Source organism: Nylanderia fulva, unplaced genomic scaffold, assembly GCF_048542155.1.
Source record: "Nylanderia fulva isolate GAGA-0341 unplaced genomic scaffold, ASM4854215v1 Scaffold2, whole genome shotgun sequence".
NCBI lineage: Eukaryota > Metazoa > Arthropoda > Insecta > Hymenoptera > Formicidae > Nylanderia > Nylanderia fulva.
This window is the reverse complement of record NW_028190263.1, coordinates 8,778,638-8,805,593: the sequence shown is the minus strand read 5'-3', so window position 1 is coordinate 8,805,593 and position 26,956 is coordinate 8,778,638. Positions and strand designations below refer to the sequence as shown.

The 26,956-nt window shown below is 33.6% G+C and overlaps 4 protein-coding genes across 15 annotated transcripts; 3 read left to right on the top strand and 1 right to left on the bottom strand.

Moving 5' to 3' along the window:
* Window positions 1–148: 148 nt before the first annotated feature.
* On the top strand, window positions 149–5,835 carry coro (protein coronin). Of its 4 annotated transcripts, none has more exons than XM_085482197.1 (6): window positions 149–239; window positions 1,615–1,822; window positions 2,065–2,546; window positions 4,392–4,770; window positions 4,865–5,107; window positions 5,199–5,835. In XM_085482197.1, the coding sequence occupies exons 2-6, from the start codon at window positions 1,625–1,627 to the stop codon at window positions 5,376–5,378; spliced, it is 1,482 nt and encodes a 493-aa protein (XP_085338323.1). In that variant the 5' UTR covers window positions 149–239; window positions 1,615–1,624; the 3' UTR covers window positions 5,379–5,835. The 4 variants fall into 4 exon arrangements, with proteins under 4 accessions (XP_085338323.1, XP_085338322.1, XP_085338324.1 ...); XM_085482196.1 differs by having other exon boundaries at window positions 149–308; XM_085482198.1 differs by lacking the exon at window positions 149–239 and adding an exon at window positions 1,008–1,520.
* Window positions 5,836–6,253: 418 nt separating this feature from the next.
* Gpo1 (glycerophosphate oxidase 1) lies at window positions 6,254–15,289 on the top strand. Of its 7 annotated transcripts, XM_085482190.1 has the most exons (14): window positions 6,254–6,496; window positions 8,003–8,127; window positions 8,322–8,475; window positions 8,550–8,772; window positions 8,858–9,021; window positions 9,115–9,227; window positions 9,295–9,488; window positions 9,643–10,031; window positions 10,139–10,389; window positions 10,523–10,870; window positions 11,120–11,221; window positions 11,583–11,740; window positions 11,818–13,323; window positions 15,106–15,289. In XM_085482190.1, the coding sequence occupies exons 2-12, from the start codon at window positions 8,041–8,043 to the stop codon at window positions 11,715–11,717; spliced, it is 2,160 nt and encodes a 719-aa protein (XP_085338316.1). In that variant the 5' UTR covers window positions 6,254–6,496; window positions 8,003–8,040; the 3' UTR covers window positions 11,718–11,740; window positions 11,818–13,323; window positions 15,106–15,289. The 7 variants fall into 7 exon arrangements, with proteins under 7 accessions (XP_085338316.1, XP_085338315.1, XP_085338320.1 ...); XM_085482189.1 differs by having other exon boundaries at window positions 11,583–13,323; XM_085482194.1 differs by lacking the exon at window positions 11,120–11,221 and adding an exon at window positions 10,971–11,069 and having other exon boundaries at window positions 11,583–13,323.
* On the top strand, window positions 15,225–22,845 carry LOC114937113 (uncharacterized). Its single transcript, XM_029310517.2, has 10 exons — window positions 15,225–15,288; window positions 15,413–15,706; window positions 15,825–16,230; window positions 16,383–16,567; window positions 16,718–16,807; window positions 16,918–17,235; window positions 17,403–17,637; window positions 17,815–18,307; window positions 18,449–18,743; window positions 18,830–22,845. Exons 1-10 carry the CDS (start codon window positions 15,253–15,255, stop codon window positions 18,992–18,994), a joined length of 2,517 nt encoding a protein of 838 aa, XP_029166350.2. The 5' UTR covers window positions 15,225–15,252; the 3' UTR covers window positions 18,995–22,845.
* Iru (E3 ubiquitin-protein ligase Iruka) lies at window positions 21,008–26,940 on the bottom strand. Of its 3 annotated transcripts, XM_085482200.1 has the most exons (9): window positions 26,802–26,940; window positions 25,444–25,575; window positions 25,190–25,365; window positions 24,594–24,716; window positions 23,943–24,115; window positions 23,690–23,805; window positions 23,466–23,590; window positions 22,742–22,842; window positions 21,008–22,286 (listed from the first exon to the last, which is right to left on the bottom strand). In XM_085482200.1, exons 1-8 carry the CDS (start codon window positions 26,883–26,885, stop codon window positions 22,764–22,766), a joined length of 1,008 nt encoding a protein of 335 aa, XP_085338326.1. In that variant the 5' UTR covers window positions 26,886–26,940; the 3' UTR covers window positions 21,008–22,286; window positions 22,742–22,763. The 3 variants fall into 3 exon arrangements, with proteins under 3 accessions (XP_085338326.1, XP_029166356.1, XP_029166357.1); XM_029310523.2 differs by lacking the exon at window positions 21,008–22,286 and having other exon boundaries at window positions 22,740–22,842; XM_029310524.2 differs by lacking the exon at window positions 21,008–22,286 and having other exon boundaries at window positions 22,740–22,842; window positions 23,943–24,103; window positions 26,802–26,939.
* Window positions 26,941–26,956: the final 16 nt, after the last annotated feature.

Genomic DNA, 26,956 nt, shown 5'->3' with positions numbered 1-26,956 from the left:
TTGGTTAATCCGCAACTATCAACGAGGATATTTGCAACCTATTGTAGAACGGCCCTAAAATATAAGGTGTTTCTAAACTTATGGAGGGTACTGTACATATACTTTGTACATAATAATAGGCCTTAATAAAATTGTAAATGGAAAGGCGCTCATAGTGACGTGAGACGTGCGACGTCAGCGACGTGCACAGTGTGCACGCCCGTGCCCGTCGTTGTCAACGTCGAAGGAGGTTAGTGGCGGTGAGTGGCGGGGAGAAGACTCCTTTTCCAAAACCGTCTATCTTTTGTCACAACGAGAAACATTGCTCCGTAAGTTGCGTCTTAATAAGCATATAACTCGTAGGAGAATACGGTATGCAACGTGTTTATATAAGATATATATATCCGATAACGCTGTCGATCCTTATATTTATTTCGTGACAAACCGATACGATCGATAAGAAAATGTTGACGGTGCATGAAGCAAAATGAATTCGCGAAGAGACGATAAAGGTGCGAATTTCCAAAAAAAAAAAAAAAAAAAAGAGAAAAATAACTGAGTAAGAATAAGAGGATGATCGAGAGGAGGCTATTTGAATTAGCAGGGTGCACATTTCCAAATAAGGTATTCTTTGAAGAGCGAGCCTTCATGTTTCTGGCGCTGCTACGTGGTCGTCTATCGAGTTACATTCTATCTACGATGTAACGGACGATGGCGGGAATACGAATTCAGTTTTGCTGGTCAATTTTTGTCGAGCTTTACATCGTTTTATGAACTATTGTCAACGATTGACTAATGACTCGTTAAAATGTAAGATAACGCTAACCACGATAACAAACGATTGGTTTAATCTAACCGCGATTGTTCTTATCGGTAAACTGCCGGTTTGCATATTTGACAGATCTTTTTCATTTTCAAATTACGAGTATGTATCAAATGAAACTCGAATAATTTCACGACGCGCAATATATATATATATATATATATATATATATATATATATATATATATATGTGTGTGTATATATATCGTCAAGTGGATGCGGATATATCGTTATATGATTTCGAATCATTTTGAATGACGATTTGGCGGTTCTGGCACGAGTCGGGCGCGGCCGCGCGAGCGCGATCCCGTCTATTTCGGTGAATCGAAATCATTTTTCGATGCACCATGTAAGGAGCGCAGGAAACAGTCTCTTGGTTAAGTTGTCTCCCGTTTCGCGATAATCGGTAAAACGTGTCAATGTCGGTGACTGTGTGCGTGTGTGTGTTACCCCATATACAAATACACATCATTTGTAAATATAGTGATCGAAAAGTGACCGAATACACACGTTTCTTGCATATCAGTTATATCCGTTTGATGACGAAGAGACAAAGAGTGGGGAATCTATTTATAAAATAGAGATATGTGTTTCATGTCGCAACACGCCCGCAGCCCCATAACGGACATACGACACTAATTTATTAAAATATTCTTATTGAACGTGCGCGCGCGACATCCCAAGATATCGTGTACTTCTTTACTTTTTGCATATCGAGGTTATATTTAAATTCTCTTCCATCTCTGGCTCTCTTTCTCTCTCTCTCTCTCTCTCTTTTTCTCGGAAAATATCAATTTTGTAATTGAAAATAGGTGTGCAGACATGTCTTTCCGCGTGGTGCGTACCAGCAAGTTCCGCCACGTGTATGGAACTTCACTAAAACGTGAGCAATGTTACGACAACATTAGAGTATCGAAATCATCGTGGGATTCGACATTTTGTGCCGTGAATCCCAAATTTCTTGCCATTATCGTAGAATCTGCGGGTGGCGGTGCCTTTATCGTTTTACCGCACAATAAGGTACGCTTTTTTTTACTTCCTATGTTTCAATTCCTTTGATCGATTAAATTTAGTTGACCAATGTTTTGCGTACGTTACTGTGCATTGGAAAGAATATATACTTTTGTCAATACTTGTCTTGTTTCTCATCCGATCAATAAAGGAATCTTTTACGTAGTATAACATGCAAAGGTATATACTATACCTTTACGAAATAACAATTTATAATTTATAATATATCATTGTACATTCAACATTTATAGGTAGGAAGAATACCAGCGGACTATCCTTTAGTAGGTGGACACAAAGGACCTGTGTTAGATATCGCATGGTGTCCTCATAACGATAATGTCATAGCTTCTGGTTCCGAAGATTGTGTTGTCAAAGTATGGCAAATACCTGATGGAGGTATTTCTAGGACATTGACCGACTCGATAGTAGATTTGCAATTACATCAACGCAGAGTCGGTTTAGTGCTATGGCATCCATCTGCGTTAAATGTGCTGCTGACAGCTGGTTCGGACAATCTTGTTATTATCTGGAATGTTGGTACAGGAGAAGCCTTACTACGCATCGACTCTCATCCAGATGTAGTTTATTCCGCATGTTGGAATTGGGATGGATCTCGATTAGTTACTACATGTAAGGATAAAAAAATTAGAATCTTGGACCCAAGATCGGGTGAAATATTAGAAGAAGCCATAGCGCACGAAGGAAGTAAAGCGACTCGTGCCATCTTTCTCAGGTATGTGCTACATATATTCTTTAGCACTGCACTTTATTCATCTGTTTTTTGTTTTGTTTTCTTTTTTAAATATATTATTTGTACATATTTATATGTATATTATATAATAAGATTGATGCGACTAAAATTAAAAAAAAAAAAAGAAAGCAGTGCAATGTAAATGGCAGCAAATTAACATATTTTGAAAAGTATACATTTGGTTCAAATCTCAAACACTACTTTGCCAAAAATAGAATCATCATTTGTGGAGAAAATGGACTTTTTTTTTTTTAACAAAATATTAGTACTCAATTTTAATTTCTTTTAATTACTTAATTTCACAGATCGATATACAAGTTGTGTATAGACGTCATTCTTATTTTACGAATAAAATATATTGTTCACAATTATAAATATTGTTACTCCATTTTTATATAAAAATTTAAATATTAAATACTTAATAGTCTATATTTTATCAAGAGAGAAATGCTTTATTTGTATAAATGCATAATTAACACACACAGAAGACAAAATTTTTTTTTATATTCACATTAATATACTTACATGATGTAATTCACATTGCCGCATCGCGTATTTTTAAATAACACGTAAAAGAAAGGCATTACATTAATGAGTGAATTTTGCATGAGTGTGGATGTAGAAAATACACAAACACCGAACAAATAAATGTAAATAATATTGCGTTGCACAACTTCTTTACTTTTATTATGGTAGTATATGTAAATTATTCATAAGACAACTATAAAAAAATATTTATAAAACAATCATCAAATGGTATACATCCACCTTTTTACACAGTACATTAGTAGTGATACAATGTAAACAAATTATATCACTGCAAAAAATGCACTTACATCTCATCAAATTATATCACTGCAGAAATTGTTTAGAGATTTTTTTTTAATACAACCGAAAAATATTTCAACTTATTCTTTTCCACATTAAATTTTATATCTCGTCTTTTTTTTCTTTCTTTTCTTTTAGTGATATACTTATATATATTATTTTCGCTTAATGACTTAATTATCGTATTTACGCGCGACATATACATGATATATTTATTTTTCGAATTTTTTTCCGTAAGTATTTTATATAAGAGGAATATATTTACAATTAGACAAAGACGCGTAAAAGATATATTTGTTTTTTTATCATCTTGTATTTCCGGTTTGTGTAGTGCGAGATTCTGTAATTTTTAATGGAAAACTGCCAGACTGAATTTTCGACATGACGAAGATGCCAACTTAATAAATACGAGTGTCAAGATGTGCGCTCTGTAATTCTCCATAAGTATTACAGTAAGTATTGTACATCAATTTGTTAATTCAAATTGCAACTTGTAAATGTTAGAATGCATATGTAAATTAGATTGAGAAATATTAATTTTGATAAACATATCTTTATAAAATAATATCATAATTATCACATTTACATCTGTGAAAGATAGAAAATATATGTAAGTGCAAATTTAAGCAATAGCACTGCATGTAATTATTTGCATTGTAATTATATATTTCTTATGTATATCTGTATGTATGTATATATTGCAAGATACCTATTGGAAGATGTTTTCTTTACATGTGGTAATAAGGTGGATGTAGTAAAATTTTGATGATTAATCTCTATGTAAGAGAATGTGATAATAAGATATTAGTCAAAGTAATACACAAATTACATACGTATATATAATATACACGTGCAAAGTGAATATACAAAATCATTTTTATTGCAATATACACGCCAAGAGATTAACATGTCAAGTAACAAAAAGCCACCGCGTTTTAGATAGTGTTGAATGAAAAATATCCGTGCATTTTGATTAAGTTATTTGCATTATATTTTCAGGGGTGGCTTGATCTTCACGACAGGTTTTAGTAAAATGTCGGAAAGACAATATTCTTTGCGAGCTCCCGACATGTTGGGCGAGCCGATAGTTATGGTAGAATTAGATACAAGCAATGGAGTTATGTTCCCTCTGTATGACCCTGATACAAATTTAGTATATTTATGTGGCAAGGGTGATTCTGTGATCCGATATTTTGAAATTACACCCGAACCGCCCTTTGTTCACTATATCAATACTTTTCAAACTCCTGATCCTCAACGAGGTATAGGAATGATGCCAAAACGGGGCTGTGACGTTAATAGCTGTGAAATAACCAGATTCTATCGATTAAATAATTCGGGCTTTTGCCAAGTGATATCTATGACCGTGCCGAGAAAGGTAAGAAAGAGAGTGTATATAATATTAAAGAAAAAAATGAAAAATACCAAAATCCCTTTTTAACGCTTGTTTTCTATATATAATTTTTTTCCAGTCTGAGCTTTTTCAAGAAGACTTGTATCCTGATACTCCTGGTGACACTGCTGCTATCTCAGCAGAAGAATGGGTATCTGGCACCGATGGAGAGCCTGTATTGATATCCCTCAGAGACGGTTATCAGCCGTCCGCTTCCAAGAACGAACTTAAAGTACAAAAGAAATCTAATATATTGAGTAAAGGAGCCAAGGTTGCGTCCAATGTCGGGCAAAATACTGCGCAAGTTTCGTCAGACGCTTGTGTATGTATATCTAAAATTTTTTTCCTCTTATTTTTTCTCAACTGAGTAACTTGATCAAATAACTTGATAATTATTTGTTATATAATCGTAGGAAGATTTATTGAGAGAATGCAGGGAAGAAATAAGAAAATTAAAAGCCGTAATTGTGAAGCATGAAGGAAGAATACGAGTGCTGGAATCGGCGGTTGCTCTTCAAATGAAAGAGGAAGAAAGAAAAGAAAAGTCGGCTTCTCCGGGTGGCAAAGAAACGCTCGCTTCTGACGAAGTGTAAAGATTTCCAAATTTTGTTTTCAACAAGATTTCGGTGTGATGTTGCATTCTTTAATGTGAAAAAATATGTATTTTTCACTAGAATCACTAATATCCTATAAGAATGGTCGTATATTTTGATATAACAACTTGTGTAAATAGTAGGTTTTAGCAATACCGTGTGTCTTGACTCTCTGCAACAATCTTTGCTATTTATTGTACATCTACATTCATCGTACATTCTTTGCATTTGTATTATGTTTACATATTTTACTATTATATATATATATATATATATATATTTTAAAGGTGTTGCCATACACGATATAATGTCTCTAGAATAAGTTTTTGCTCCATATGATATAGCATACGAGATGTATATGAACCTTTGTACGAATACTGTTTCATGACGTGCGCGAGAGTGCCTAACTTGTACAGATATTTGCTGTTAAATAACAAAGAGTATTATTTTGTTTCGATGCGTGATTTATGTATATTATTGCGCCAATTTAATTTTTTATTCTCAATGAGGATATTACTCGTAGTATTAATCTAAATGTACTCGAAACGCGACAGTTTATCGCCTAATAAGGAATCTGCTATTGCTCTATCGTTTTTATTAGTTTTTGATATAATGCATAGTCGCAGTTTCTCAGGTTTTTCTTCATTTTGCTTTCGGCTATGAAGACTAGAAATAAGAAAGACTCGACTCTCATAAGGGATATTAATTTCTTGAACAGAAAAACGTCAGAGCATCATACCATTGGTCAACGCGTTACGTACGCAAAGATGCGATAGCCAATCGATTTACAGAGCTTGTCGCGTTCTAAAGACACTCTTTAACGTTCTATGTGCAAGCGTCCTAATTGTGTCAGCTATAGTAGCGATGGTTTTTTTTTGCCTACCTACCCCTTCCACGCAAGTCGAGTTTCCTATTTCTAGTCTCTATGTTTTCGGCGGCCGAAAGCCGAAATTCAAGCTTTAGTCAATTAGTCGCCATCGGTCCAAAGTAGTTTATACCGGTGGCGATATCGCGATTACTCCGTTACCAGAAGATAGATATTGAAAGATATGTGCTTCATGACATTTTAGCGTCCCAACGTTCTCTGTGACAAGAAACTCGTCTTTCCTCATCTCGCTGTGAGTATGTGGATATGTATGTTTAATATATATCGCTCATCCAAAGAACCGGCTCCAAAAATGCATGTCCTCAACTGTTTTGCTGTCTGTGATGATATTACTAATTGTGTCATTAATTGTATCTCGATTCTCGAATTTGAAAAATTGGCTTGGCTCAATTGACTAAAGACTGAAAGATAACCGAAAATAAATCGAATAGAATGCATTAAATGATGCAATTAAACACAAACGCATAATTAAAGATATATTTGCATGTTAATGATAAATAATGTTGAATAGAGTAGATTCGATGTATCGAGTAAGTCAAAACGACAAAGATTAAATAACACGTAATAATTAATATGGACTCTATTGTATACGTATGTGCTATTGTGCTGAATAACATTTCAAAGTATTTGGCACGGCTATACGTGCTATTTATAGCGCAATTTTAACTGCAACCTTGCGACACCGAGTCCGGTATTATGTTCTCATGATTTCAAAATTATACTTGAGATTTATCAAATTTTTCCATTAATTAACTTTGGCTCAAATCGGTCGGTAACGCGCCAGTGTTATACTGGTAATTTTTATGCATTTTTTGCCCAAGAACTTGTGTATAAAAATTGACGAGAAATGCTACAATAACCTTTTAATATCCTTATTTAATATAAATCATGTCTTTCAAGTAGGTGCATTTTTAATAATATATATCGTCAAACAGTACTATCGATCTCTACAATGGATTTCGTTGCAAGAATCGATTACATGATCGTGAATCGTGATTGTATCCGCGTGGGTGTGACACTCGACGAATGTCACTTACATAATTACGCGTGTTTCAAGCTCTTATCAAGGTTATTGTCGGATGAAAGTGTTGGCCGCAGTGTTTGCTGTATATTATGTACATGTGTGTGTTGTGTGTGAAACATTTGTATAATACACCGTGATGCGATAATTTTACGATACGTTGAACAATCTTTAAATTATTTATAGTACATGTATAATAAGGTACACATGAGAGATGCACCTTTTCTTGCCTTGAGTTTTGTTGCCTTTTTTAAAAATATTTATTATATTAAATAAATATTAAAAACAATTTGCTATATATACACACACATATTCATATATGTGTCTTTAGTTTTAAAGCTAAATGATACATTTATATTGTATTTTATATACATTGTGTATTATGTACATTATACATACATAATATATATATTATTAATATTCAAAGAAAGAAAATATTTGTAGGATATTTTTCTATTTCTTGTATATACTGATATCTGAAAATATTTATTTCTATAAAAATCATATTTGTCTACTAAATTGCACTTATTCAAATTTTTTAATCTGACCAAACTAGTATTTATTTTCTTTTTTTTTTTGTAATATTAATTCTTGCATATTGTAACAAATATAATCTCTTAACTATATGTAAAAACCTACATGTAGGTATAATGTAGATTTTGTATTACGTGTAATCTGAAAATATGTATATGCATATATCATGTTTTTTTATTTCAGTTTGTCTCGCCATAATCGTAAGAGGTACGTGACGGACGATGGCATCACTTAGATGGTTTGTAGCAGGAGCAAGTGCTGTAGGTGCTGGTACTCTTACCTCACACTTTCTTCTGTCGGATACTACGGTAGGTACATATTCATATAAATACTGTGTAATAATCATAATGCGATCAAAAATTACTCTAAAAACATCAAAAATACGCTCATATATCTTATATTATTATATATTACACATATAATGCGATGCCTCATATTTGAATCGCACCTAGATGCCACTAATCACATACATACTTATTCCTCAAGGCAATGACAATTATAGGTACATGCAGACAAAGGAAAACCAAGACCGCCTCGAAGAACTTTACCGATACGAGAGGATCAAGTAAAGGCTTTAAAATCGCAAGAGTACGATGTACTTATAATTGGAGGTGGTGCCACAGGAGCAGGATGTGCTCTGGATGCTTGCACACGAGGTAAAGCTATGCCTTGTTTTTCGTTTGTATGAGGAAAAAAATAAACCATACAACATTGCTTTACTCTCTTAAAGGTTTAAAAACCGCATTGGTCGAAGCCGATGACTTTGCATCTGGGACCTCTTCTCGAAGCACAAAGTTGATTCACGGTGGTGTACGATATTTACAAAAAGCAATCATGCAAGTGGACATTGAGCAATATAGAATGGTCAAAGAAGCACTTCACGAACGTGCGTCAATGCTGCAGAGCGCACCGCATCTGGCGCATCCATTACCCATTATGTTACCAGTTTATACGTATGTTTATATGCACTTCTACAAGCATAATTTTTTAATGTTGCTTGATTTTTCCCGCACATGTATCTATTTTCTTTTCCATCAGATGGTGGCAGATTCCTTATTACTGGTTTGGCATTAAGATGTACGATCTGGTAGCGGGTAGCAAAACGGTGAAATCGTCGTACTATTTAAGTAAATCGAATGCGTTAGAACTTTTTCCAATGTTGAAAGGTGACAAATTGACGGGAGCGATCGTCTACTACGATGGTATTCGTCCTTGGACGCAATCTCCTTTTACAATTTTTATACAACGTACATCTCTTCTACTTTTTTAAATGTATCATTCGATATGTAATGCAGGTCAGCAAGACGATGCTAGGATGAATTTGGCAGTCGCTCTGACAGCTTCGAGACACGGGGCGACAGTCGTAAATCACGTTAAAGTGGTCAACCTACTGAAAGGTCTCGACAAAGTATGTATTAATAGTACAATTATAAAATGAAGATATTTTTAAAAAAGTATTTTTATTCGAAAAAAAGGATGGCAAACGTGTCCTCGTGGGTGCTCACCTTAAAGACGACCTTACGGGAGAGGAGTGGGATGTAAAAGCTAAGGCGATAATCAACGCAACCGGTCCTTTTACTGATTATATTAGAAAGATGGACGATCAGAACGTTCAGACTATCTGCTCTCCATCTTCTGGAGTTCACATAGTTCTGCCGGGATATTACAGGTAACAAGAAAGCTAATGTATTAATATGCATATACTCGATACATTAACTGACTCAATTCAATGCAATTTATCTTTTGATGTAAATGGTTTATATATATATATATATATATATATATATATATATATATATATATAATATATATTATTATTCTAGTCCTGATCAGATGGGTCTACTCGATCCAGCGACGAGCGATGGCCGTGTAATCTTCTTTTTACCGTGGCAAAAGCAAACTATCGCGGGAACGACCGATCTACCATGCGAGGTAACGCATAATCCTCGGCCCACAGAAGACGAAATCATGTTCATTCTACAGGAAGTAAAAAACTACTTAAATCCGGATGTCGAAGTACGCCGCGGAGACGTTCTCTCCGCTTGGAGCGGTATCAGACCGCTCGTTTCCGATCCGAACAAACCAAATACACAATCACTCGCTAGGAATCATATCGTGCACGTTAGTCCTACGAATCTCATCACGATAGCAGGCGGAAAATGGACAACTTATCGAGCGATGGCTGAAGAAACCATTGACGCGGCCATAAAAGGTATATTAGAGAGAGAATCAATTAAAGGTAGCACAAAGTTTTGTCTTTCACAGACAAAAGTCTGTTTTATTTTTTAAAGATACTCACTCATTGATACTTGTTTAAAGCTTGCGACCTAGAACCAGAAAGATCTTGCCAGACTGATGGTTTCCTTCTGGAAGGTGCACAGGGTTGGAGTCCTACAATGTATATTAGATTGGTGCAGGATTTTGGTTTAGAATGCGAAGTCGCGCAACATTTGTCCAAGAGTTACGGAGATCGTGCGTTTGCCGTAGCTAAAATGGCTTCTCTGACAGGAAAACGATGGCCGATTATTGGAAAAAAGATTCATCCAGAATTCCCGTATATCGATGCTGAAGTAAGTAAACTTGCGCGTTTAAAGTTCAACTGACAAGTAAACCAATTCGAACACAAACACACATGCACACACACACACACACACACACACCGACATGTCATACATTCTTGTCATATACCTGTATACATTTCAGATACGTTACGGTGTACGAGAATACGCTAGAACCGCAATCGATATGATCGCACGTCGATTAAGACTCGCCTTTCTCAATGTGCAAGCGGCTCAAGAAGCATTGCCAGTTATTATAGATATCATGGCCGAGGAGTTGCATTGGTCGGCAGAGGAAAAGAAGAAGCAACATCGTGAGGCCAGCGATTTTCTCGCGCAAGAAATGGGTCAAATGGTGAATCGTGCTTCTCGCGACAAGATTCCAATCAATCTCACCAAAGATGAGATCCAGCTCTATATTAAACGCTTTGGAATTATAGACAAGGACAAAAAGGGATACGTGTCTGTTAATGATATTAGACGAGGATTGAAGGTTTGTATTCACAGAATTTCAATGTTCCATGACACTTTCTATATCACTTTCTATTCTCTTCTATAATTGTTATCGATATCCATTAATCGCCAATGTGCAGGTATTAGGTATAAGAATGAACCAGGACGAGATGCATTGCTTATTGAATGAAATTGATCTTACTTACAATGGTCAAATGGAATTACAAGATTACTTGCAGGTAAATCATCAAGCATATAAATAACATATATTCTTTTTTGCTCTTCGCAGCTCTTTGGAGATAAGGAAGTACCGGGTGATGAACTTCATGAAATTCTACGCGAAATCGACACCAATATGAATGGTCAAGTTGAATTGGATGAATATCTTCAGGTCTGTGACATTGCGCATTGTGCACACAGTCACAGTCAGATTTCTTGTTGTATTACTTTTGCTTTACACATTGCTCACATTTTTTGCTCAAAGCGATAGTTTTGTTTCCTCTTTCGCATGATTGACGAATACTAAACCGATAACAATCTTTCAATAGAGAAATTAGCAATTGATTATTATTCTCCCCTCGTTCTTTCATGTTCTTTTCTACTTATCGCATTTTTGTGGCGCATGTCACTATTATAATAAGTACAGTTATTAGAAATTATATATTTTTGAAAATTATTTTAATATCTGTTTGTATAAACCGTACATTGTTTATATGTGTGTATATATATATATATATTATTTTTACATGTAGATGATGTCAGCTATAAAGTCTGGTCATGTGGCATACTCACGTTTCGCACGGATGGCTGAAATGGAGGAAGCGCAGCACGAAAAGGAAATGCTCAAGAAACAAATAAGCGTCGAGAGATCAGGTGGAGGACTGTGAAGAGAAATTCTTTCCCTTACGCTGTAAAGTTTTTAAATATTTTAATCTATTATATCTTTGTTTTGATTTGATGTGTTTCATCATTGTGTATTTATTACAGAATATCAGTACATTCAATCAAGCACACATATATATATATACTGTCGAAATCAACTAAATCAAATATCTTGCAAAATAAAATTATCATGAATAGAGAGAGTATTTAAAACAATTAAATATTTTAAACTATACAGTTTCATATTAAATAATTTGACACTCAAATTAACTTCTTTATATGCGTATCCATCGCAAGTCAATTTTTATGAATAAGTAAAATTAAAATAATATTGTAAGTATATATACACACATTAATAATTAAAATTATGCATGTGTATGTACACAAGGGGAAAAAGTTTTAAAATTGTTACAAGTTTCCTGCAATTCTACAATCGCGTGTGTGTATTACTTGTATACAAGTGGATTGTGTACAAGTTGCAGAATATTCGCATTCTATTTGTATAATTTATATAACTGACATATTATAGCAAGTACTTATGCATATTGCGTTCTATTCTTGTAACAAGAGTACTCTATTTCTAACATACCAACTCTATCTTGCTAAATTGTTAATACGGTATTTATAATATTTAGTGTTTACAATTGCACCGTGCATATATTTAATTCAGAATAATTGCTCTCTTGTTCACCGATATATAAAATTCTGATTTGAGAGTTGTGAATATAACGCATTGTAAAAAGTATTTCTTAGTATATTCAATTTCTTGAAACTAAACTTATATAATAGTGCAAACTGTTATTTATTGTATATCTATTTATTTCATCATTTACATGTTACATTAAAATTGTACAAATTATGAATATATACTGCAAAAAAGTACTTAATTTATTACCATCACGTAATGATGCAATTGACAAGCGTATTATCTTGTCATAAATTGTTTCATAATCATCGCATCAATAAAGTAGATGGCAAATGAAGGACTTGGAATACTTGATCTTATCATCATGTTTGAAAATATAAATAGTAATATGCTACCAATATTTTATATCTTATAAGCAGTTTATACTTTATACCGTTTACACATGTAGAACAATTTGTAACATCAAGTTTCTTTCCCACTTTTAAGCATATTGCACACTTTTAATCGCAGTTAGAATTGTGAAATGAAGTATCTAGAGAATATAAATTTTTCAGAAGGGAGAGAAATTTGAAACAATTTTATTTTTGTTACGCATATATATATATATATATATATATATATATTTTTAAAAGGACAAACATATTCCATGATATTAAAACGATATTAAAAAACTGAAATAATACGAAACCGATGTGTTTGCGGATAAACATAAATTAGCAAAAAAAAAAAGGTGCTTCTCTCGAATTCGACTCGAGAGCACGCCGACGTATGATAAACGACGACGCGTCACGTCGCGTCGAATGCAAAAAGGTGGGGAGGAAGCGAAAGACTAAAGAAAGTAGGGGGAGGTGCGCGTGGTTTAGCCCTTCGTAAACGGGGTGGGCGTCCAAGAGTGGAGTCCAAGGTGTAGCCGCGTACGCCCCTGTCGAATGACGCCCCAGCCAGCTGCAACAAACTCTAGCCAGGTCGGTTGGCGAACAGCCGCACGAATCGCGAACAACCCACCAATGGGCGAGTCCGTGGCATCGCGACGAACATACGGCGTTGCCATCTCGCGTCATCACCGCCCATTGGCCCTATGAGTATGTACATACGTGCGTCGTCGTAGTCGAGCTAGTCCCATTATCGCGGCATTTGTTAGTATTCGTCGTAACGTTTCCGCAAACGCGAATAAATGACTGAACGGAGAGTGCGAGGTTTGTGTACGTAAGGTACGCGATGCGCGTGTCGGTGTTGGTAAATCGCACGATAGTCGGACGAGCCGCATCGCTACTATTCGACTTGGTCGACTACTCCTGTCGACCAGCACACTTTGTGCGCGTCGTGCAATTTTTACGTACAGCGGGTGTTCGCTGAGCGTGAGCTCTCGGCTGTGATTTTCGCGGAAACTTGGAGCGACTAATTTACTCGATAGACGCACGGCTCCGCTCGATCCATCGCGTATCGATCAACGCAAAATAATGCAGTCGCTACCGCGATAGTCGTGTAGTTGTAGCACAGTGCGCGGGCGCGCAGCGATACCATCCACGGTTACAGTGACGCGCGTCGCGTGCGTGGCACGTGCGCGCGTGTGTGTGTATGATTTTTTTGATATATATGTGACTTTGTGCGCGATACGTACGGGAGTTAACGCATCGAACGAGCTAAAACTCTTACAAATAATGCCTCGCTACTCGCTTGCATGCATGCAAACGCACGCGAAACGTACGAGCACGGCTCCGTTTTTATCGACTCGTGTCGAGTCCGTTCCTTTGTGATCGGCGTGCTTTCGTGCTGGAAAAAAAACGACGCATGTTTTCGCGTAACATTAATCGCGTAACTACATATAACGGGTACAGATCGCCGTAATAGCGACTACGCGGCATTGGAGCAACGTTAACAACGTGAGTATGTATATCTCGCGCGAGGAAACACGTGCTAATTTTCAAGTTAGGTGGAGTTTCGGGTTCAAAGTGGGTGGAGGCTGCATCGCGAGTCAGTCCTTCCCCGTTATCACGGATATCGCGTAAGAGCGCAAACGAGCAGCGAACAGCCGAGTGGGCGGTATGACGACACATATACCACTTTGCCATTGTGTTGAAACTCGTGCGCGTGCTTCGATACGAATACGGGTGGAGCGGTTGAAACAGGGGCGTAAGGAGGCGGTCCTCGAGCAGATTCTCGCCTCGGTTAGGACTTGAGCGCTTCGTGACAGTCTTTGTTCTCTGTTAAATAGCGGCAAAGTGCGATTTGTTTTTAACCCCGCGTGTATTTCGATCACTATACTTTTTTTTTACTATCACGACGATTCAAGAGAACGATAATTCGCGTAACGCATTTTCAAGAAAAACAATTTTTTGATTTTTGAAATAACTATAAATATTCTAATTCCAATTAAATTGATTTAAATTTTAACATTTTCTCGTTAATCAAGATATTTGTAATTTATGCGCGTGAATGCGATTAATTTTGATCATAGATTAATTAAGTTTAAATGATGAAAAACTATAATATTTTTAACGCTAAATAGAAACTCTGCACCCCTTTCTTTTTCTATCTTTTTCTCCCTCGCCCGTTATTTAAAAGACATCTTTTTTTGCCACAATTTTTGGAAGAAAAACTTATATAAAGTAATTGGTTATAGTTTATGCACTATATATTGTTTGTATAGTTGTTACATTATTTATTAGTTATCTTATACACTATAATTAATTAGCTGTGTATCTTTATGGATATAATTTTCTAAAAACTGTATCTGTTTTTAATAGGAACGATTCTCTTTGTGGCTACAAAAAAATTGGCAATATACGCATAGTTGTGTATTTAGTGCATTATGGATTCCTAGCACGACTCGATGAAGTGGCATCTAGACTGTTTTTATAGATTTTGTATAGCACAAAACGCAATTGTTCATCATGAAGCGAAGTATAGATGGAAGAAACATTTCACAAGTGAGATACTATATTCTACATACCATATGTATATTTATAACAATTATAGAATGATTTATATGGATAATCTTTATTGTTTTGTACAAATATATTTATAAAAAGGAATTTAATAATTTATGTATAGGAAGAAATTGAAGAGCATGATTCTTTGCAAACACAATCGCAGCAACAAGACGAAGCGGATCAGCAACAATTAGAGCAGCAACAGCAGCAAACTGCCCAGTCACAAATCCGTTTTTTAAATACAAATGTATTGCAGCAATTGCAACAACAGCCAGATGTTCAAGCTCAGCAGCAGCAGCAACCACAAGTTATTACCCTGCAGAACTTTATGTCTGTACAAGCTCAACAACCACAACATGATCAACAGAGAGCGCAAGCAATATCTGTTCAATCGCTACCTCATCAATTCTTGCAAGTATGTAAAGCGAGAAATAATATAATTTCTTTTTCTATCAAAATAGTTTGTATACATATTATACAAATTTCTCTTTCTTTTATTGTGCTTCAACTTATAAACATATCATGTTTCACAGGGTGCTCAAATTATTAGCGCTCAGACACAAACGGCTCTTCAGCAACAACAACAGCAGCAACAGCAACAGAACCAGCAGCAATCACAGCAACAGCAACAGCAGCAACCGCAACAACAGCTCAGTTATAGTGTAATTCCACAAATGCAGACCGTCAACATAGATGGTCAGGAAGCTTTATTTATTCCATCCTCCGCAATGTCCGCGGCAAGCGGGCATCACCAAACGCAGCCAGCAATGCAATTTGCTACAAATGGTCAACAAATGCAACTGGCGGGTCAGCAGGTGCAATTAGCGAATGGCCAGACAATTATTACGCCACAACCAGTTAGTCTCATAAGGGCACCCAATGTTTTTCCCACTTCGATTATACAAAATATCACAGGACAAACGGTACAATTGCCTACAGGTATGCATAGTATTGTTAGAATTGCTTTTATTTGCACATATATCTCATATTTCTACCTTTTATTTATACATATTTTCGAAATTCAAATTTTCTAACAATGTTTTATTTATGATCATATGCTGAAGAATAATCGAGTAACGCGTATATTGCAGGTCAAAATGTACAAGTAAGGCCACTTCAATTTCCAATGCAGCATGTTCAACAAACAGTCCCTGTGCAAGTACCAGTCACTGCCAACAATGGCCAAACTGTTTATCAAACTGTACACTTTCCTGTTCAAGCTTTGTCTAGTGTTTTAAATATGCCTGCGACACAAATGATACCCCAAATTATGCAAGTAAGTCATCTGATATAACATCAACTGAGTTGATGCAAAACAATTATAATTTATTCCATAAGTTTAGTTTACAATTTTAATGCTAAAATGTTATGAGTGAATTATAATATGAATTATATAAAAACGAAACATATTCTGGTTTAATTTTAGCAAATACCTCAAGTAGCACAGATAATTACGCCAAGTGGTCAGATCCAACAAGTGCAAATTACAAATTTGCCACAGTTACAAAGTCTTCAGGTAAACATACATAAAGTTGTATAAATTGACTTCAACGATAAAGAGATATTTTCTCTATAATTTTACTAAATGTTATATATGAATATGCAAATTTTTAATGTGCTTTTTAGAGTCAACAAGTAACACAAGTAGCGCAGCAAGTTGCGCATCAACAAGCGCAACAGCAAGTTGTCCAACAACAAACTCAACAACAGGTAGTGCAATCTGTTCAACAGCAACAAGTCGCTCAGGCTCAAGTACAACAGCAACAGGTGCAACAACAGCAAGTACAACAAGTAGTACAGCAAGTAATACAACAGCAACCACCACCGCCGCAACAGCAACAACAGCAACAATCGCAGCAGCAGCAACAGATGCAACAATCTTCTGCTCCATCGTCGACAGTAGCGACTTGGAGTACAACAGTTGCCACTCCTAGCAACGTTCAAGTAATGTATTTTTAAATGATGTGTAAATATGTGTGTGTGCGTGCGTGCGTGCGTGCGTGCGTGCGTGTACTATACATCTATTGGGTTACGCACACGCATACACAACACAATTATATTTTAATTACATATTCTTTTTTCTTCTTTTAGTAATGCATAATTTTTTATAGGTACTCGGCATAAGTACATTAGGAAGAAGTATAACGGGAAATAATGTTATTACCACGAAAGATGGTCAAAAAATCGACGTGCAAACGTTATCTACTCTTACAAGACCTCCGGAAACGGTAGAAGGTGATATTAAAGTAACTAATATCGACGCTAGTCATCTAGCTGGTGGACAAGTAATACATATCCCCGCTGCACAGTCAGCCCAACCTACAGTGCAACCTATTACAATTACAGGTGAGTAAATCAGTGCATACACGCATGTAAATTATTAGCACAATTAATACTCTCGAAAGACATAACTTCGATACTATACCTACTCTATTTTTATTTTCCAATATATTGTAATTGTTTTATACATCCTGTTCTATATAATTTATAATTTCATAATAAAATTGATCTTGACTTGTATAGGAACGCAAGGACAACAATTAACGCTTATTCCTGCATCTGCATTAGCAAACTTAACCGCGCAACAAGGTAACATGATGAGGAGCGTAAGCAACGGAAACATAATGCAAATTCAGCCAGCCGCTGGAATAAATACAACCAATGGTTTTCTACAATCAATACCTGTACAAAATATCCCAGGTTTAGGCAATGTACAAGTAATACCAGCGAGCGCGTTGCAACCCGTACCAACCGCTACGGTTCAAACGTTACCCGCTACTGCGACTGCACCTATCGTCGCAGCTGCGCCAACCGTACAACTCGACTCGAGTGATCCTACCAAATGGCAGATTCTCCAAACTCTTCAGTCGAATGGAACTTTGACAACATCTGCTACTCCCATATCTCACCAACATCAGGTATCCAATACGGTCAATTCCAATACCGATACCGATACTAACAAGCAGCACCGTAGGAGAGTCGCGTGTACATGTCCTAATTGCGGTGACGGAGACAGGTAATTTTTGTTATATAAAACTCTGTCTGTTTGTATATAGAATATTACAAACGTTTATAATATTATACTAATACACAATTTCTCGTATTCATATCTAACTCGATATCTAAAATATTTTAATTAATCCATATTTTTCTGTAGAAATAGAGATATGAGCAGAAAGCGGCAACATGTATGTCACATTGCCGGTTGTAATAAAGTATACGGTAAAACGAGTCACTTGCGTGCTCACTTACGTTGGCACACCGGCGAACGACCATTCGTTTGTAGTTGGATATTTTGCGGTAAAAAATTTACCAGATCCGACGAACTTCAAAGGCATCGTAGAACTCACACTGGCGAAAAACGTTTTCAATGTCCAGAATGTACTAAGAAATTTATGCGATCGGATCATCTAACGAAACACATTAAAACACACACGAAGATACGGAGCACAGTGAGTAATTCGTATAAATTATATGCGCTTTATAGATATATAATATTTCATCAAACAAATACAATATAACAAATATTAAATTTTAGGAAGCTGCTACTTCGACACAGGAAGGTTCTTCTGACAGTCAATCTTCCACTGAACAGAAAATTATTATAACATTGCAAAAGGAGACGGAACAATCTGAACTTGTTATCGCGGAACAAATAGAAAGCATGAAAACCGAATCAACGAATCATATAACAAATGAATAAAATTTTATCATATAATCATTTGGATCATGTCGAAATATTTCAGAATACAATACAAACCAATGCTACTACTGATGATGTTAGTGATGATTAGTAGTGACGACGATGATAATGAATGATCCCTAAAATTTTTATTTTTGAGATTCATAATTCAAAAAGCAAAAAGAAGAGGAATCATATTAAGTTGTCATAAATGATATCAAGTGGATTCTAATATATCTGAAAATTTTAGAAAAAAATTGGATTAACATTGTTATGCATGCACAAGTGCATTATATAAATATTATTGAGATTAGTATTATATTGCGGTCAAATCATGGCTTGGATTATATTCCATATAAGATTAACATGGTACTGTAGTAGATTTATAGATATAATGACGATTCGGAATATACAATTTATTTTTTTATTATATATGCTATCGTGTGTATATGTAAATATATATATGTATATATAATGTAAATCAATGTATATATAATTTTGCACGAGAGAATTTCACATTTGTAAACATCTTTTGATATTATATAAAATGCAAATATTTAGCTTTTTTCTTCTTTAATTTATCGAAACACTTTAAACCAGGCAGGTACAACGTAATATTTTGCAAACTATAAATATAGATTTGATCTTAAAAGATTTTTGTCTGAATTCAAATCGATATTCGCTTATATAAATCATAAAAAGTAATGTGACTAAAATAAAGTTATCTATCTTATCATAGTATAGTGCAAACATAAACAATACAATCAGTTAAACTTCAACTGTTAAAATTTAACAGAATACGTAATACTGAATATCGTGTACTAATTACTAACAAGACCTATGAAATTTAAAAAGAAAAAATTATGTCACATTTTAAGTAAATAATGATTACATATTGATATTTTTTTCCTCTCGGACTTTTGTCAGTACAGAATAAAGACAAGAAAATACTTGTAGTCGAATATGCCGATAATTTCTCTAATATGGCCATTGTTTGTTTGCATCTTCTCAGGCTTGCTATCCAAATGGATGCTATGCGCTATCATACATTATATCACATATTCATGGAATCTTTGTTAAAAAATAGATTAGTTGTGGATGTATCAGAAAATTTTAAACTGGGAATATTAGACAATTATTTTCGTGTATACATATATATCGCGCATTTATCGTTTTGTCGATATAATAATAATAATAATAAAAATGTTGGACAAAAATAATATTGTACATTACGTTTTATTAGAGATTTCTTTCTTTATTGACGAATAAATATATTCCATAATATTCTACCGATAAATTTATACAGATTTCACTAGAAAGTATGTATAAACATTGTTAAACTCTATACCTTTATATCATATGTATATAACGAACGAGAAAAATATTCCATTTTTTTATTTTATAAACATATATCGCTGTTTATTGTTGACACATTGAAAAGTATGAGAAACATAAAGAGAATATGTTTAAATAAAAAAAATGTTAAAATACGTTTCTCCATATAAAAATAACTCAATATTATGTCAACACTATTTTAAATGTCGTTATTATTAACAAACGATAGTATTCGTTTTTTTATTAATTACATCCACCAATTTCATATTTATTTTATAATTGAGTCAATTGTTATTCTCAAATATAATATGATATTGTAACAAATAGTTTTCTTTTTTACACGTTTTCCGCATTATACGCTGTGGAACAAAATAAAAAGATTCAACTTTCAAACTCGCGTGAACGACTTTTCATATTTTCGCAATTAATCATTTGTGTCGTAAAAGTTGATATTTAATTTCTAAAAAATTTCTACTTGTTTTGGATCTGTATCGCATTTATGCAAATTTGCGAATCTTATTTAATATAAGGTTTTGCAAGAGTGTAAAGAATCTTTTTCTATTTTAAAACACGAACCTATATAATTAAATTACGTGTGGATAAATTATAATCGCTCCCTATATATATGCATTCCCTATATTGGGGTTCTTGCTTTCTGTTTTATTAAAAGATAAATTATAGCGATAGTAGCCTTGCATATACAAAACTTAACTTTATTTTGGTATCTGAGTTTTTTTTAGTTATTTAAATGTTTTTTTAATAAGCAATAATTTTATATAGAACAGAAAAGGATATAACGTTGTGCAAAGCGTAAAATTTAAATAGACGCTCACTCACATTAGCATAGCGTGATATTTTTGTGTAAATATATATACATACTAACAGAATGCTTGTGTGTGTCGCTTATATATAGATATAGATAATGCGAAGACGCACCGTTTTGGACATAAACGCGATAACGCGTTGACCAAAAGATTTACATATGATATCTAAACGCTATATCCTATCTCTTATCTATTTATACAACATGTAATTTTATGAATCGCTGCAAACTACAATAAATGTAAGAGCTTTTCTCTTCACGAGGGAGAGAAAGAGGGAGTGCACATTTTTTTCAAGTATTTGTAATATAGAAATATGCAGATAAACTACGTATTTTGGCTGCATTTTATTCATGCCGTATCATATGTATTGTAAAAATCATTTTCATAAGAAATTGTGTATCGAGTGGTTTTACGTATTAAGAAAACTGAACGAATTTATTTGTTACACATTCGTATCTTTATTCGTCGAGACTTGGAAACTGTCAAGGTATATATACATATTATGACAATCAAACTTAAAAATGGAGAAGATAATTATGATTGTCAAAGTACTCTTTTTCTCTTATATTTTCCATAATATTTTAAGAGTATTTTTTATATACAGAATAAAGAAAGAAAGAAAGAACAAAATAACTCCATCAATGTTTTATGTTAATTCCAGCAGCTTTTTAAAATATTCTGTTAGACTGTTGATTGTATATTCAGTGTGAATATATAAGTGTATTTCTACAGAGAGGGGGAGAGAGAGATGGGGGGAGGGGGAATTTCTACTTTTTCTCAATAAGCTTCTTTGTTTAAAAAATTCACGATATCTATCGCAATATATATCGGACTGCATTTATCATTTGAATTTATCAGCTTGTTTCTAAATTGCGAATTTTTAAATTCATTTGTACAAGTTATATTATAGGCTATCGATTTTACTGAGCCTTACGCACACATAGCGATGTAAAAATTATATTTTTATATAAGTATCACACACATAACATACATATCTTCTATATAGATCTGTTTTGAGTTCGTTTGAATAGATGCTACTTAAAATGAAACTGCCCATGTATAAGCAATGCCTAATAAATAGAATTACGTAGGTTGCGTCTTCAGTGTTTTGTCAGAATTAGATTATAAAGTGAAAGTTCCTCTTTTCCTTTTACCTGAGACATAATAGCATGTACAATTCATCAATGTCTGGCATATTCCAAAGTTAAGTTATTTACATATACTAAACATACAAATGATTGAATTACTAAAAATTATAAGACAATACAGTACCCAATTTAATTTCAACACAACTGAAATATGTACTAATCTGATCTGTGATTTTGCTATTTTGGCTGATGTCTATTTATTATACAATTTATTGAGTGTAAAACAAGACGGTTTTTAATTTTTTAAACACTTTATAGTGGAACAATATTAATTAATTGTGACATGGTTTAAAATTGGTAATAAATATAGTTAAGAGACATCTATAAAGGGATATATGCCTTGTTATAAAGCAAAAAAATGTCAAAAATATCAGAGTGTGTTGAAAATGATGTGTGGAAATGATCGAAACAAATTACGAAACAGAATAATAAAAAGAAAAATAATCGCTGTCAAATCTCACTTGAACAAGAACTTGGAGCTTTTTACTCTGATGAAGTAGATGATGAAGAAGACGATGTTCGACTGATTGGTTGCCCTGTCCGATTTGCTTCATTTGCTGCCCTGTAATATATACAATATATATGTACAATTACTCTGCAATTATTTTTATAAATAGAAAAGGAAAAAAATAAGAAATTGCACAAATAAATATTGTTTAAGAATCTCCTCAAATAACTGTATTATTTTTATATTTTTGAAAATTAAATATCCAATAAATAAATATGAATCATAGTAGAACCCTGATAATTTTTGCAATATGGAGCAAGAGAGCAAAAAAATTGTAAAAAGAAATAGTTATGAACTATCTACATGTCTGTACTTTCGTTTCAAGCACATAAAGTGCAGCTGAGTGTAGGTCATGTAATCTGTTCATTGTGATACGGAGAGAACACGACATTAATACATATCGATAAAAATGTGTGAAGAAATAAAAAAGTAATCCCAGATAAACTTATCAAAACTCTATTATAAGTAGACAACATGATGACTTGTATTGATTCAGAGTTCTTTATCGATTGTTAATATATAATATAAAATATTATTTTTGCGTCGAGTAATATCTAACTTAAAACAAACAAAAAAAAAAGATAAAACCACTCACAAAATACTAACACTGAGAATTGATATTACATAGATTGCAGAAAATACAAATTTGTAAATATTATATTTATCAAAAAAGTTACCTGAATAAAGCGGCAAAACTGGATCCGGCCAAAGCACTGCCGGCTAAGTTAGGTCCAGTATCTTGATTCGCTTCAACTGAGTTCTGATCTCCCAAATTTTGTCTGCAAATGGGACAAGTTCCATGCTAGAAAATAAAGAAATCAAATCATTAAGATTTATATCTGAGTGTTAACATATATGCGCGCACGCACGCATACATTATTAATAAAATTTGCAATCTTACTAATTCCAACCAAGGTATAATGCATGGTGCATGATAAACATGCTGACAAGGTAGCTGTCTAACCGGTTCCGATAGCTTGAAATCTTCCCAACAAACGGAACATTGTAGCTTACAGTCTGCACAAAGAATAAAAAAAAGATTATTCAATGACTAAAAAATTTATCAAATAATTACGATATAAATATAATAAATGTATTATTGGAAAAAAATTATTAATAAAAAATTAAAAATTAAATATTGATCATATACTAACCAACTTGACTTTGCGATATAGTTGTCGTAGGTATTTCGTCAATCTGCTTGCGCGGTAAAGGTGGAGGTCCGGTACCGTCCATTTGATTCAATAATTGGGTAACAATAGCATCTAATCCATCGCGACCCCAAACATAATCTCCAGGATTTCCCAAGAACAGTCTAACATTGAATCTACATTATTTTGTTTATTTTAGTAACATTAAAAATTAAATAAAATTGGTAATGACTTGTGCTCCCATTGTGGATGAATGAACTTTTTGAATATTTATACTGTCTGGTTGACACTGTTGAACAAGCATATTAACATGACAATTTGTACACATTTTTGAAGATGCACATACATATAATATTATATATGTAAGGGACACGATGTTATAAAATGTTATAAAAATATGAACATTTCTAGAGAAAATTTGAGTTGAAATAAATATGAAATTTTTTATATGAAATAGCTTATTCATTTATAATATATTCAAAAATTAAAATGGAGTACTTATTATACTTATTAGAATAAAATATATTTTTCGAGAGAACATGTAAATTAGAATAATGTGAAAACATTGACCTATCTATTTTTCATGCTCATGAAATATGATGTCTATATCTATATGCTAGTATTAGAATAATTGTCGCAGAAAGAACGGCTTACACAGAGGGTTGTGCTTCTTGTCCTACAGAGTTGCCTAGACTTGCTGCTCCAGAAAGATTGAAGATAAAATCTTGTATGAAATTCTCTATAGGTACCTGTAGGCTCTCTTGTCTTCTGCGATTGCTACCAATAAAAAAAATCAAAATTATTATCTTAATAATTTGTTACAAATTTGTACATATGTAATGCCCCAACAACCAGGCAGGTAGCCTATTTTAAAATTGATTTACAAAACTCATATAAATCAAACACTTATTTCATATGTATATTGTTGCTGAGTTAGAATGAATACTATTTCTTTTTTTTAATTAATAAGCATTAAAGAAAAATATATACATTAATAATAAAAAGAATTACAATAAAATTTTATTCTGGGATCTAAAAAAAATTTTGCAGATTTTGTCATGCTATCATAATGTTCAAAAGTTAAAATTGATTGATAAGTACATCCATATTTTACTAAATAAAAATAAAAATAAAAAAGGAAAAGAAGGTACTCCATTCTCCAAATTTAGTAATATTAAAAAAAAAAAAATTATATCACTAAATATGTAATATCAATACTCTCTGATGGCATGTTAAGAAACATGGCATACCTGCTGGTACGACGCCCATCTTGAGAAGATCGAGACCAATTAGATCTTCTTCTACTTCCAAGCACATAGTTTCTGTTGCCTGTGTTCGATTGTTGATTGGTACTTGATTGTTGATTGGTATATGTATTTGAAAGTCCCATTATCATTTCTATTAGGTCACGTTCGGAGCGCTGTGGCTGTTAAATTAGACAATGTTAATAATAACTAATATTTTTGTATTATAGATAAATAATTTTTGACTCTAAATTACTCACATTGTATCCTAAGATATCGACATCTACATCGCTCAGATCTTCGCTATTCACATCCATGCCTGAACTACCCTCATTGCTGCTACTTTCCAGCTCTTCGATAAATCCACATGCGCATCGTGGACACGTGTAATTCTAATTAAAAATAAAATATTAATCATACAAGTCTATATTTAATATTTTATTTTGAGTTGCAAGATTAATAGACTTATTGTTTGAATACATACATACATACATATGTATGTCCATGTATGCATACAAACACACATTATATGTATTTAAGTTAAACAAAAGACAAATTTAAAATGTAAAATAAATATATTTTTTATCATAATAGTATGTTTTTTGCATAGTAATAGTAATAGTAGTAGCAACATAGTAATAATAATAGTAGTGGCATATTAATAGTAGTAGTAATAATACATAAGAAAATATGAAAAATAGCTATATCTCATTTTATTAGTTAAAAAAAAAATTGAGTAGTGGCATATTAATAGTAGTAGTAATAATACATAAGAAAATATGAAAAATAGCTATATCTCATTTTATTAGTTAAAAAAAAAATTGAGTGAGCTTTGTAAATTTTCCCACTCCTCCCCCCCCTCTCTCTCTCTCTCTCACACACACACACACACACACACACTAAAGCTATAAAGATATAGGTATCATTTTAAATGTAAAAAAATATTAAAAAATGCAGGGCACACAAAAAATATAATTTGTATATATAATATATTAAAATGAAAATCTAGTATACATTTTGTATTAAATCGATATAATATTTTTGCGCCTTAACAATTCTATATATAGAATACACAATTGAATCAATCAGATCATGCAAATATATATTTGGCTGAAACTGAAAGACTCAAATTGCAAACAAATATATACATGTCTGAAGTAATTTAAAGGTTAATCAAAGTATATTATATTTCATTCGAATGCCAAGTTTTGATCGCAAATAACGATCGTGAGAACATTATACATTCTTTAGAAAAGAATCGTTCATAAAAAGATTGTCACGAATGCAATTCGTTCCATACGATTATCACGATAAATAAGATTACAAAATTCGGAATGCTATTAGAAAAAGATAAAAAGAAACAGAAAAACAAAATGGTTACGCAATTGTAACACGCGATGGTATTGATTTGTCGCCTGACATAAAGGCTCGAAAGATAGATCAAAGTATTGTTTTTGATAGGAATACTGGGTGGGAGAGACGAACTTCTCGCACATGACATAGTACAAGTGACAGTTTCTCGGAACATTCTTTTTACGATGCATCTACGCGGATTTACGCGCATCGAAACATCCCAACAAGTAGACAATTGTCACGAAAAACGTTGCATAGTACTTACTGGCAATAAACGCTCAATTTCGACGCTGCATTTATGGCAAAAAAATCGGGACATTGGACTCCCGTCCACAACGGCTTCCGCCATGTTTAACGTGTCCCTTACCTTCTCAGTAGTCGTGTCGTAATTACAGTTGAATTGGCTCGACTGGCATCGAC

What these genes read in the sequence shown, in the direction of transcription:
- Gpo1 (XM_085482190.1), top strand. Translation starts at nt 8,041, where the DNA reads ATGGCATCACTTAGATGGTTTGTAGCAGGAGCAAGTGCTGTAGGTGCT. An exon ending in ATTATGTTACCAGTTTATAC is followed by an intron (nt 8,773 to 8,857) that starts GTATGTTTATAT and finishes CTTTTCCATCAG; the next exon opens with ATGGTGGCAGATTCCTTATT. An exon ending in GTTCTGCCGGGATATTACAG is followed by an intron (nt 9,489 to 9,642) that starts GTAACAAGAAAG and finishes TTATTATTCTAG; the next exon opens with TCCTGATCAGATGGGTCTAC.
- Iru (XM_085482200.1), bottom strand. Translation starts at nt 26,885, where the DNA reads ATGGCGGAAGCCGTTGTGGACGGGAGTCCAATGTCCCGATTTTTTTGC. An exon ending in TCGATATCTTAGGATACAAT is followed by an intron (nt 25,366 to 25,443) that starts GTGAGTAATTTA and finishes CTAATTTAACAG; the next exon opens with CCACAGCGCTCCGAACGTGA. An exon ending in TTATACCTTGGTTGGAATTA is followed by an intron (nt 23,591 to 23,689) that starts GTAAGATTGCAA and finishes TTTATTTTCTAG; the next exon opens with CATGGAACTTGTCCCATTTG.
- LOC114937113 (XM_029310517.2), top strand. Translation starts at nt 15,253, where the DNA reads ATGAAGCGAAGTATAGATGGAAGAAACATTTCACAA. An exon ending in CACAGTTACAAAGTCTTCAG is followed by an intron (nt 16,808 to 16,917) that starts GTAAACATACAT and finishes TGTGCTTTTTAG; the next exon opens with AGTCAACAAGTAACACAAGT. An exon ending in GCAACCTATTACAATTACAG is followed by an intron (nt 17,638 to 17,814) that starts GTGAGTAAATCA and finishes TGACTTGTATAG; the next exon opens with GAACGCAAGGACAACAATTA.
- coro (XM_085482197.1), top strand. Translation starts at nt 1,625, where the DNA reads ATGTCTTTCCGCGTGGTGCGTACCAGCAAGTTCCGCCACGTGTATGGA. An exon ending in ACTCGTGCCATCTTTCTCAG is followed by an intron (nt 2,547 to 4,391) that starts GTATGTGCTACA and finishes TTATATTTTCAG; the next exon opens with GGGTGGCTTGATCTTCACGA. An exon ending in CTATGACCGTGCCGAGAAAG is followed by an intron (nt 4,771 to 4,864) that starts GTAAGAAAGAGA and finishes ATTTTTTTCCAG; the next exon opens with TCTGAGCTTTTTCAAGAAGA.